The sequence below is a fragment of the Micropterus salmoides genome, unplaced genomic scaffold (genome assembly GCF_014851395.1).
Source record: "Micropterus salmoides isolate LMB-PRFRI ecotype aquatic unplaced genomic scaffold, ASM1485139v1 Ms_hic_scaffold_16, whole genome shotgun sequence".
NCBI classification, from domain to species: domain Eukaryota; kingdom Metazoa; phylum Chordata; class Actinopteri; order Centrarchiformes; family Centrarchidae; genus Micropterus; species Micropterus salmoides.
Window position 1 is genome coordinate 32,847,228 of NW_024040707.1, and position 12,748 is coordinate 32,859,975.

Here is a 12,748-nt window from a genome sequence, read left to right on the forward strand (position 1 = left end):
CACTGTGTCTTGGCTGAGTGACATGATCCTTTTTAACGCACAGCAGAGGACAATACTTGAGTCAAGAGTCTGCAGATGAAGGTCAAATGATTTTCTAAACACTCAAACATGGAAACTGAATTATCCCTGCAGGATTAAGCTTTGAAGCTGAGTCGGATGCGTCCAATGACACATGTGGTCCAGGATGTGATCCTCAGTGTAGCTCCATCTTTCTAAGAAGTGTTTGTTTTTCTGGTCAATTGTGTGCTCTGCAGTGTGTAAGCATCAGGTCGAGGCTAGTCCTCGTCTTTTAGTTTAGTTTTCATTGTGCATTTTAAATTCAGAGTCAAATGAAAAGGTGCTGCTTTCTTGTTTCACCAGAGTAGGTGTGCAGGGCTTTTCTGATGGTGTAAATGATGGAATAAACATATAGAGCATTAATAAATAGTACAAAGGGTGTTTCTTTTCTTTGTTTCTGGAGTACAAAAATCTGAAATGTTGGTGCCAACTGGTAAATACACGATTCATTTGTGATTTTTGCCTAAGGTCATTCCCCATCCTACTCTGAGAGGAAGTATATAAACCAAGCTTTCATCAGTCAGTCACAACCCCCCCATACTTTCCACTTGGTTCAGTCTGTCAGTCTGGATGTGGCCTGACAGCCATATGTGATCATGTACCGTGTACTTAATTTCACCGATGACTATGGACAAAGGGCAGAACGATTACAGTACACCAATAAGACATAACAATTAGTATCAAATTAAACAAAAATATAAATAATGATGATAACTCTGATAACTTTGTCTATTGAACAACAGGCTTAAAACTAAATGTACTCAGCAGAGAAAGTGAACAGCCAACTCCTAATAAGATTTTTCAACGGGGTTGGTGAATTTACAGTGCCATGGGTACGAGTCACTCTAGCCTGATTGACAGGTCGCCATGGTAATGACTTGTCAATCATAGATAATCCCGCCCTAAAGTATACTCTCTGGTCCTTTTTAAAACAAATGGGACCATAATTTACTAAATGAACATCATTATGTATTGAAGAAGACTTGAAACTTATGCGACTGAGACCATAAACTCATCAGGAACGTTTTTAACTGGGGTAATTATTCAGCTGAGAAGTAGGGTCATTTTCCCATTATTTCTAAAGGAGACGGACTTCTTTTTGCAACCAGAAGACTCACCCCCTACTGGCCGTTCAATAGAATGCAGATCTGAGGGACTTCCGCATTGCATCGGTTTGCTGACCGGAAGCTTCCCGCTTGGACACCATATGTAATACAACGAACATGGGCATATGAGAGCTTAATTAGAAAAATCTAATGTCACATTATATCAGACATAGCTTTTATAATAGTCAGACACTGAGAGCTCAGAGGACCAGACACTTAGCTGCAATAAATAACTTTTTTTTAATATGTTTTTATTTTAGTTATGTGTGCAAAAACATCATGCATTCAACTTTACCATCTTCCTTTCGGTCTTTGACCTAGATCCAATAGTGACAACAAGGTCCTCCGTTGGTGGTTTCTATTTACAGCATCATTTAGGTGTATGTGTCTAATTCAGATTCACAATCAGAAGGAGCTTTATTGCCAAATAGTGTATGTATGCACGTACGAGGAATTTGCTGTGGTGATAAGGTGCTACACGTAGACAAACATACAGTTAACATAAATAAACAACGTTGTAGATATATATACATGTGCATTGTTCTGGGTCTGTGCCGTGCAGAAGTAACGTAACGGAAGAGAATATTGTGTACATATAAATATATAAACTGACAACATAAAAATATACAACAACAAATATGTGCGATGTGCCAGGTCTGTGCGTACACGAGATGAAACAGTATTTACATGTGCATAGACATTTGTATCATTTGCAAGGGGGGAGTGTCAGTAGGGGACCCGGGCCTTGTTAATGAGGCTGCAGACGGGAAGAAACTGTTTTTGTGGCGAGAGTTTTTGGTCCTGATGGAGTACAGGTCCAGAAGAGAAGGAAGATTGCAGCTAATCACCTTCTCTGCAGATCGAATGATACCAGGGTGTCCCTGGCAGTGGCAGCAGCGTACCAGATGGTGATGGAGGAGGTGAGGATGGACTCAATGATGGCGGTGTAGAAGTGCCCCATCACTGTCTTTGGCAGGCTGAACTTCTTCAGCTGCCGCAGGAAGTACATCCTCTGCTGGGCCTTCTTGGTGAGGGAGGTGATGTTCAGCTCCCACTTGAGGTCCTGGGAGATGATGGTGCCCAGGAAGCGGAAGGAGTCCACAGTGGTGACTGGGGAGTCACACATGGGGAGGTTGGGGCTGTGCTCTTTCTGAAGTCCACGACCATCTCCACGGGCTTCTGAGTGTTGAGCTCCAGACTGTTCTGGCTGCACCAGGTCACCAGATGGTCAATCTCCCACCTGTAGGTGGACTCATCCCCACCTGACATGAGCCCAATGAGGGTGGTGTCATCCGCAAACTTCAGGAGCTTGACAGACTGGTGACTGGAGGTGCAGTTGTTGGTGTACAGGGAGAAGAGAAGGATCGAAAGTACGCAGCCTTGAGGGGAACCGGTGCTGATGGTCCTAGAATCAGAGACATGTTTGCCCAGCTTCACGTGCTGCTTCCTGTCTGTCAGGAAGTCAGTGATCCACCTGCAGGTGGAGTCAGGCACATTCAGCTGAGATAACTTGTCCTGCAGCAGGGCCAGGATGATGGTGTTAAAAGCAGAGCTGAAATCCACAAACAGGATCCTGCCGCAGGTTCCTGGGGAGTCCAGGTGCTGGAGGATGTAGTGAAGGGCCATGTTTACTGCATCGTCTACAGACCTGTTGGATCTGTAGGCGAACTGCAGGGGGTCCAGGAGTGGGTCTGTAATGGATTTTAGGTGGAACAACACAAGGCGTTCAAAGGACTTCATAACCACAGAGGTCAGGGTGATGGGTCTGTAGTCGTTTAGTCCAGTGGTCCTTGGTTTCTTGGGTACAGGGATGATTGTGGAGGCTTTGAAGCAGGCTGGCACATGTCATGTCCAGTGAGGTGTTAAAAATGTCTATGAACACCGGAGACAGCTGATCAACACAGTGCTTCAGGGTGGATGGGGAGACAGAGTCCGGCCCAGCTGCTTTGCGGGGTTTCTGCCTCCTGAAAAGACCGTTGACTTCCCTCTCTGTGATGGAGAGAGGAGGGGAGGGGGTGGAGCTGGCCAGCTCTGAGGAGGGAGGGGAAGATGTGGTGGACTGAGGCTGAAGCTGAGCAGAGGAGTCACAGGGGACGGTGTCAGATTGACTCTCAAAGCGGCAGTAGAACTGGTTCAGCTCATTTGCCAGGCGAGAATCGTTTATGGAGTGGAGGACTTTGGGTTTATAGTTTGTGATCTGTCTGAACCCCCTCCAGACAGAAGTGGCGTTGTTTGCAGAGAACTGGTTCTTTAGTCTCTCTGAGTACAGTCGTTTAGCTTCTCGCACCTCCTTGCTAAACCTGTACTTTAACGGCCTGCACCCGGCTGTGTCACCACTTCTAAATGCATCCTCCTTTTCCAACCTTAGCTGACCGAGTTTAGCTGTGAACCAGCGTTTGTCATTGTTATAACTCACCCTGGTGCGTGTTGGAATGCAGCTGTCCTCACAGAAGCTGATGTAAGCCTCTGTCGCCTAGTGCTTGCTCTTGGTGGGAACTGTTGGGCTTCTGTAAATAACATCACAGAGTACGGTCTAGACCTGCTCTTTTATGAAAAGCGCTGTGAGATAACTGTTGTTGTGATTTGGCGCTTTATAAATAAAATTGAATTGAAAATTGAAAAATTGAATGTAGGACGTCACAGCCTCTGTAAACTCATCCAGATTGTTGGAAGCCTTCTTGAAAACATCCCAGTCAGTGCAGTCCAAACATGCCTGGAGGTCGTCCACAGCTTCACTGGTCCACTTCTTTGATGTCCTCACTACAGGTTTACAGAGCTTTAGTTTTTGCCTGTAAGCGGGAATCAGATGGACCATCACGTGATCAGAGTGTCCCAGTGGAGCGCGTGTGACGGCGTGATAGGCACTGCTAACTGTGGTGTAGCAGTGATCCAAAGTGTTCCCCTCTCTGGTTGGACACTTTATAAACTGTCTGTATTTAAACAAGGGAGTCCGGGTTTGTCTGCTCCACACACAGTATCCGGTCGGCCAGTATGCGCTGTGCGTCGTGCACGTTGGCGTGCGGCGAGATGTAAACACCGACCAGAGTGAATGAAGCAAACTCACGGGGGGAGAAAAACAGTTTACAGTTAATGATAAGAAATTCCAGATTAGGAGAGCAGTGCTGCTGAATCACTGTCACGTCGGTACACCAGCCATTGTTAATATAAAAACAATTCTCTTGTTGTTCTCTTGTTTTTTGCCGGAGAGTTCTGTGTCGCGGTCCGCTCTGTACAGTTGGAAGCCTGCCAGCTGCAGCGTGGAGTCCGGTATCAGTTCAGACAGCCACGTCTCCGTGAAGCACAGAACAGAAGATGAATAAAAGTCTCAGTTTTTTTTCCCCACCAGAAGCTGAAGTTCGTCACTTCACAGCACGAATGACAGCGAGCGAGCCCTTCACCAAAATGTCCAATAATTCCACTGATGACGCAAGAAAAGTGGGAATTAAATCTGCTGGAGTTGTTCCCCTGATGTTCATGAGTGGTTCATGACCTGGTGAAAGAGCACCGGGAATCACAGTCAAAAACAGAATTAACACACAAAAACAAAACAAAACAAAGCGCACCTAACACCAAGGCAGCTATACTCAGCGCCATCTTGGTTATTTAACTAATTTAATTAGGGTATATGTCTAATAAAACCACATTATTTCTAGTTTTCTGTCTAATTTGAATCAGTTTGTTACATCTCAGGGCCTACTATATATATCCATCCATCCATCGTCAACCGCTTATCCTGCGTACAGGGTCGCAGGAGAGCTGCAGCCAATCCCAGCTGACATCGGGCAAAAGGGGGGACAGGTAGCCAATCCATCACAGGGCCACACATAGACACTCACATCCACACCTAAGGACAATTTTGGGAGACACCAATTAACCTAGCCTGCATGTCTTTGGATGGCGGGAGGAAGCCGGAGCACCCGGAGAGAACCCACGCAGACATGGGGAAACAGGCAAACGCCACACAGAAAGGCTGGGGAAACTGGGGTTTGAACCCACAACCTTCTTGCTGTGAGGCGACAGTGCTAACCACTGCATCACCGCGCCGCCCTACTGTTTGTGTGTATATATATATATATATTTTTTTTTTTTTTAAATGTATATACACACACTCACAATAAAGTGCGACCATGATTACTTGTCCACCGTCCATAAAGGATGACGATGTCACAGTGGATAAAACACATGCCTCTGGTGCAGGAGACCCAAGTTCGAGTCCTGATGTTAGGGCTAGCAGTGGATCTTTGTGGTTTAAGAGGTTAAATACTCTAATTGAGAGAGGAAAGCATCCTGTGCTGGTTTAGCTGCTCCTGAAAGCACAGGTCGACTTCCTGATCAATCTCAGTGTGCATCCTGCACGTCAATATCAACCTCACTTACATAAGAACATCAGGTCATCAGGACATCTGATTGGTTATTCCCTTCAGGCACAGAATACCACGGTAATCATAACAATGCCATCCAGATTGCTCAACCACCTGAACCTGTTCACATGTTTACCAGACCAGGATCTCATCATTAGGAGGTAGTTCTCTCACAACTATGAAGAAAAAATACCAGGACTCATCAGGCAGTGTTGAAGAGAACCACTCCTAGAACATTAGCTTCTCTGCACAGTGGGTCACTTTATGTATGTTAGTATGTGAAGCTCTAACATGTAAACCCTGCTGTTGGTCACGTTAAAGCCAAGCACTCTGTCATCTGTCCTGTTCATGGCTGGAGCTTTTGACTGCACTGCCTCCATCAGCCTGTTTAACAGGATGATAGCAGATTTTAAATCCTGCTGACCTTATTGTTGTTCACTGACCTAGAAAGTTACAGGCTCAACATGTCCAAGAATCATTTTCCTGCTCTGCCCTGACTACTTTTCAAAATAAAGTGACCCACGTATGTGTGAGAAGTGATGCGAGAGCTGTGCCGGGTGCTCTGCATAGGACTTTAGGATTAGATCAGTGTTTCTGTGTCTTGAGGTGTCCTTGTTCTTCTCTTTGTCCTACGACAGATTCTGTCTGCAGTAAAATGAAATAACACAACAAAACAAGTAGATTGTCCTAGTTAATCAACAGCTTCTAGGTCTACTGGTTCCACTGTTTGTCCTCTCCCCTTTTTTGTCCTTTCCTGATGTGTTCGAAGGCATCATGATCATGTACAGTATTTTTATTCCTCTGAGATGTGTCACAGCTACTGTAATCAGACTTCTGTCAGCCAGAGGGATTCTCCCTGTTACGGCTGACTGTAAATGTGTTGCTTCAGCGTTGTGTTGTTGCACTCATCCCTGATTGGCTGCTACTGTCATGTCTTTATATTCATATTCCTAAATGTCCTCTTGCTGCATACAAACAGCCGAATCAGGACACACACAGTAAGCTGAATGTTTACTTTTACATCTGTATGTTGAATACAGCTAACTTTCTGTTCACACACGGTCAAAATATAATGTGACTATACCTAAAATATACTCAACCAGATAACTTGTTATTTAGGTTGTTTAATAAGTGAAACTTTGTCTTTATGGTTATAAATGTCTGTTTTAAAGTTGGTCAGGTGTGAAAAAGAGGAAGATACTGACACATTAAGAGAGAGCATTGTTTTCATGGATGGAAGCTGGTGTTTCATCAGGATGTTATTTACAGTGTAATATAATCCATTCCACAACCATTCAATAAATCCTAACGTTTGAAGGTTATACTGTTCTGTTTTTTAAAAACATGGTGGAGTTGTTTCAACTCTATGGTCGTTTTTATGCTATATCTATGATCACATTTAAAGTCACAGTCGCAAACAGTTAGCTTCTGCATTCATACGTTCACACAGAAAATAAATGTGATGAAAAGGTTTCCAGCTTTCTCTCTTCTTTCTTTCTTTCTTTCTTTCTTTCTTTCTGGTCTTGTCTTGTGTACTCACCGACATGTCTTCTGACCTTGTGGACAGCAGAGCTGACAGCCTCTGAAGGAGTCCTAGTACATGTCACTTCAATGAGCTGACCTTTATGAGACGCAGACATCCAGGCTACCATGACTAAACATATGCTTTGTGGGGAAAATGTAGGAATGAAAGAGCTCATAATATTTTAGGATCTGCTCAACGCTAATACTGATGGTTCTGATACTGAACGGTGATATAAAGCTGACACTGTGGGTGGATTTGACAATGTCTTATCTCTTGTACCTGCCGTGGTCCTAAGCTCACTGTTTTCATTTCTTCTTTTTCTTTTCTGTACTTCCTCTTCCCTCTCTGTACCTCCTCCACTGCTGCATGTCTCCATCACAGCTTGTGTATCAGGCTTCTTCAAGACTGCACAGGGAGACCACAAATGTCTGCAGTGCCCCATTAACAGCAGAACCACCAGCGAGGGAGCAACTAACTGCATCTGCCGCAATGGCTACTACCGCACTGACTCAGACCCTCCGCAAATGCCCTGTACAAGTATGCACACACTGTCCTGACAGAAAGTAATTTCATTTGAACACCACCTGCAGAAAGTCAAAGCAACATTATGTAAGATTTGGTTTGTATTTGAGCCGGAGTCAGGCAAGCGGGCAACATAACCGGGCTCAGCAGCCTCTATAGACGTAACATTAGCTAACAGCATAGGAGAAGAGACAGAAGAGGATGTTGACAGATGACGCTAAGAAGAGAAAAAGAGAGAGTGACTGCAAAGAGAGCGTGTAGCAAGCTAGCCAACAAAGCTAGCAACCGACATAAGAGCACATACAGTAACGTTACCAATGTCTGAGTCTGTTAGCTGGTAAGTTTGCTAACATGAATTCCAGATTTATAGCTAGCAGCTAAACCTCTGTCCGTGAAACCTCTGGCTGACTTACTTACTAAAAGCCAAACATCAAGCAAGAGCAACAACACAAGACATAAGTTATTATGTGGACTACAGTTGAAAATTAGCCTGCTGGCTAACACTGGCACATTTACAGAAATGTTTATTAATGTGCACAGTCCTTAAATAAATAAATGAAAATGAAATGAAATGAAATTACTGACCAGTCCAACAGGAAGAAGACCAGCTCGCTGTCTGTCCTGCATCCTTTCAGCTCTTTTAGCTCAACGAGTAAAAGCCAGTCCCATATTTACTCTTGTCCGGTCTCTTGCTCGGTCTTTCTCTTCCTCACTTCCTCTGACATCTTCTTCAGTCTCTTCGCAGCCTCTGCCATGATATCCATTCTGAGAATACCGAGCCAGCTTCTTCCAAAGAACTTGCTTCTTCTTATGGCTTGCATGCTTGAGTTGTGTTACGCTGTTCTCGAAATAGAAATCCTGCCTGGGATTTCAATCTTACATAGCGCCATAGAATGCTCCCACGACCTGAAGAGGTAATGACAGTGATGTCATTTGCCCTGTTACAAGTCAAAATGATTTAGAAGCTGAGTGAGCCCTACTTCACAACACGACAGCAACAAGATGCAAATGCTCCGTACTTGTATAGCGCCTTTCTAGTCTTTTTGACCACTCAAAGCACTTTTACACTACATCTGCATTCACCAGTCACACACATTCATACACTGAGCCTAAGTGCTCAAACGGAAACTAACATTCACACTCACTCATACGCTGGCGGAACAGCCGCCAGGGGCAAATCGGGGTTCAGTATCTTGCCCAAGGACACTTCGACACGCAACCAGGGGGAGCCAGGGATTGAACCCCTGGCCTTCCGATTAACGGCAAACCCGCTCTACCCTCCTGAGCCACAGCCGCCCCTTCCAAGATGCCAAGTACCTTAGACTGTCTTATTTATGTGCATGTATCGTACCATATTTAGGGCATTAGTTAAACCACATGTGTATAAGGCAGGAATCCGCAGTGAGGGAAAGTAGAGGCAAATAAAGAATGATAAGTACTCGTAAGTAACCGGCCCTACAATTACAATAGTGTTTTTGGAGGATAGTAATCATTTTCTTCTCTTCCAGCTGTCCCATCAGCTCCACAAAACATCATCTCCATAGTGAATGAGACCTCTCTGAGGCTGGAGTGGAGCCCGCCACAGGAGGGCGGTGGCCGAGAGGACGTCGTCTACAACATCATATGTAAGAGCTGTGGCAGCGGCCGGGGCGGCTGCACTCGCTGTGGGGACAACGTGCAGTTTGTCCCGCGTCAGCTGGGACTGACCAACCACCGTGTTCACATCAGCGACCTCCTGGCTCACACCCAGTACACCTTTGAAATACAAGCTGTCAACGGAGTATCTGACCAGAGCCCTTATTCACCGCAGTACACGTCCGTCAACATCACCACCAACCAGGCCGGTGAGGCTACCCATCGTTTCACATGCCATAACTCCACGTTAACGATGCTCAGTGATTTGATGAGCTGTCATGAGGAGGTCCAACATTTCCAGCAGCCTGTATTTTCTCTTCAGCCACTAACTGTGCTTCCTCTTGTCTTGTTCTCAGCACCATCATCAGTGTCCATCATACACCAGGTCAGCAGAAGCCCCAACAGCATCACTCTGTCCTGGTCACAGCCTGATCAGCCCAACGGAATTATCCTGGACTACGAACTGCAGTACTACGAGAAGGTACATCAGTGCTGATGCATGGGCGTAAATCTCATCTCACAGTAGGGGGGGGGACAATAAACATAAATAAAAGAGCAATTTTTCAAGGGGACACAAGTAATACAGCCAAAATTGTATTTTTATAGGATACATGTACACAGAAGGAAGTCTTGCTATTATCTTTCTGGCCAACAACACAAAGCAATATTTGTTTAAATATGACTTAAGTTCATAGGCTCACGACGTGGTCATATTATCCTAAATAACTTGTGTCCTCTAGGCTACATAGTAATTTAGGTTTCTTCTGGGATAGAAGATGTCTCTTATATACACACACACACACACACACACATATAGTATATATATATATATATATATATATATATAAAAATAGTAAGATCTGCACAGATTATTTTCCTGGCAGATTCCAATTACTGATTCTTTCTAGGATCTATAACTGACAGCATGCACAAACATTTTTGTAACTATTTATTGGAAAAATCTATTTTTATTATGATCCCCATCAGCACCAGTATAAATATTGGCTGTTCTCATTGGTCTCAATTGTATGGTCATAATGAAACACTGATTATAATATAACATTTTCACTGGAAGGAGCTGAAAATAAATTGCACACCATTTTAATTCTACTTAATTCTCCAATTTATTTTTGTGCTTAATCACAGACTACAGTAATCTGCTCACCTTGCTTTTCCCATCAGACACACAAGCACATACCTGTCTGTCTCTTTCTGTCTGCTCTGACTTTATCTGTCAGTAGCTTTATTTAACAGAACTCGCGTTTGGTTTCTCACCCGCGATTCCGTTTTCACAGCAGCAGATGAGCGGCGTGTGGAAGAGGTTTGTTGTTAATTACCAATAGAGACCATCCTGGTCTGAATGACATCGTCACCAACAGCTGTGTTCACTGTTGCTTTACCTGCTCCCTGCTTTACACTATCCACAGCGTCTCTTTCTGTGTGTTTCTCTGCAGATGTAGTGAGCGTTGCGTCTTCTTCACTCTCGTGAATAACTTCCACACACCTAAGACATGTTTTAGCCTGTGTGTGTGGCTGTGTAACATTCAATGTGACCGGCAGAAAATTGGATATTTGACACTGCTCGGCCCTGGTCACTGGTGGGGGCAGAGTAAGCAGAAATAAACGGCCTATTTCAGTCCCCAGCTGATCAATCTGCGCATCTCTAGCTGTAGAAGAAGAGTTACAGTCCAATAAGCTGTTAAATAAGCTACCAAATAAACTAGGTAATGTTATAATAACAGAGTGGGTGTTATGGGATTACGTGTTGTGTGGACAGAGAGGACCCAAATGCAGCACTCTGAGGGAAGGAGGTTTGAGGGAAAAAGGGAGAGAGGGACTGGAGGGAGAGGAGGACGTCGGGGAAGCACAGGCACGGGGAACCAAGGAGACAGGGGGCCAGGGAGCCGGGGGACACAGGGGCCGAGGAAGCGAGGAGATGCAGGGGAACCGGAGCCAGGAGGGTCCGGCAGGCAGGCCGAGGGCGGACCGGGGAAGCCAGGAGGGTCCGGCGGGCGGCCCGAGGGCTGGGCTAAGGGACGAGACGGCCTCTCCAGAGGCCGGGGAGCCGGGCAGGGAGCCGGGCGTGGCGACTTCTCCAGAGGCCGGGGAGCCGGCGGGGCTGAAGCCGGTCCGTCCGCCAACAGAACACGAGGAGCAGGGGTCGGCCGGTCCATCCGCCAACAGGGCATGGGGGCTAGCGGCCCTAAGGGGCAAGGGATCGTGGGGGGACAGGCTGGAGGCTGGCGGCGCTAGCAGGTTGGGGTATTAGGGACAGGCTGGAGGCTGGCGGCGCTAGCAGGTTGGGGGATTAGGGACAGGCTGGGGGCTGACTGGCTGGGGATCAAGGACAGGCTGGGGGCCAGAGGCGCTAGCAGGTTGGGGTATTAGGGACAGGCTGGAGGCTGGCGGCGCTAGCAGGTTGGGGGATTAGGGACAGGCTGGGGGCTGACTGGCTGGGGATCAAGGACAGGCTGGGGGCCAGAGGCGCTAGCAGGTTGGGGGATTAGGAGGGATAGGCTGGAGGCTAGCGGCGCTAGCGGGCCGAGGAACAGGCTGGGGGATAGCGGCGCTAGCGGGCCGAGGAACAGGCTGGGGGATAGCGGCGCTAGTGAGCTGGGGACCTGGATCAAACTGGGGGCTAGCAGGTTGGGGACTAGGAGGGATAGGCTGGAGGCTAGCGGTGCAAGCAGGTTGGGGAGTACGCAGTAGGCGCGGTTGTTGACCCAGAGCCTTCTCGAAGGCGACTAGCGCGTCCAGCCTCTTGTGCCAATCCTCCGCCCCTAAGTCCCCGAGGAGACTGTCCGTGAGGGTCCTCACCTGGCAGAGATCCTCCGTGGAGGGGCTAACGGCCGCCGGACCCACCTCCGGTCCAGCGATCACTGAGTTCAGGCCAAGGTGACGGCCCAGACGCAGACACCGGGAGGGGCGCGCTTGGGGGCTCCTTGGCAGGGGGGAAGGGCTAGGGCGTGGAGGAAACTGGCATCCCATGGTGTGACGAAATCCCTCAGGCGAGGCTCAGCCCACAGCAGCTGTTGAGCCCTGGCGCGGAAAGCTTTCTTCAGGCCGTCATTTATGGCTCCCTTCCACAGCTCTTTCAGCTTGAAGAAGTCCCGGAGCCAGGACTCAAATTCCGAGGAGTCGGTGGAGAGGAGGGAGGGTGAGCGTGCTGGGTCCATGCGTGGCTTGATCGTTCTGTTATGGGATTGCGTGGTGTGTGGACAGAGAGGACCCAAATGCAGCACTCTGAGGGAAGGAGGTTTATTGAGGGAAAAAGGGAGAGAGGGACTGGAGTGGAGGGAGAGGAGGACGTCGGGGAAGCACAGGCACGGGGGAACCAAGGAGTCAGGGGGCCAGGGAGCCGGGGGACACAGGGGCCGAGGAAGCGAGGAGAGGCGGGGGAACCGGGAGGACGCCGTGAGGGAAGTCCGAGGAGGAGAGGGCCAGTGGATGAGCCCAGCCAAACGGAGGACGAGGGTGAGTGTACCTGGGAGGGAAAACCAAGGAAAAAAGCAGAAAAACTGATAAAAAGGAGAAAAAACCAG

The 12,748-nt window shown here is 47.3% G+C and overlaps 1 protein-coding gene across 2 annotated transcripts in view; it reads left to right on the forward strand.

The window, feature by feature from the left end:
- LOC119904994 (ephrin type-B receptor 2-like) overlaps positions 1-12,748 on the forward strand; it is a 60,789-nt gene that overhangs the window by 27,022 nt on the left and 21,019 nt on the right. Inside the window, exons 4-6 of one of the 2 annotated variants that reach the window (XM_038721650.1) lie at positions 7,431-7,586; positions 9,080-9,415; positions 9,563-9,687. In XM_038721650.1, coding sequence (XP_038577578.1) covers positions 7,431-7,586; positions 9,080-9,415; positions 9,563-9,687 — 617 coding nt within the window. Of the gene's footprint in view, positions 1-7,430; positions 7,587-9,079; positions 9,688-12,748 lie in introns of both variants that reach the window. The other variant, XM_038721649.1, reaches the window with a different exon arrangement.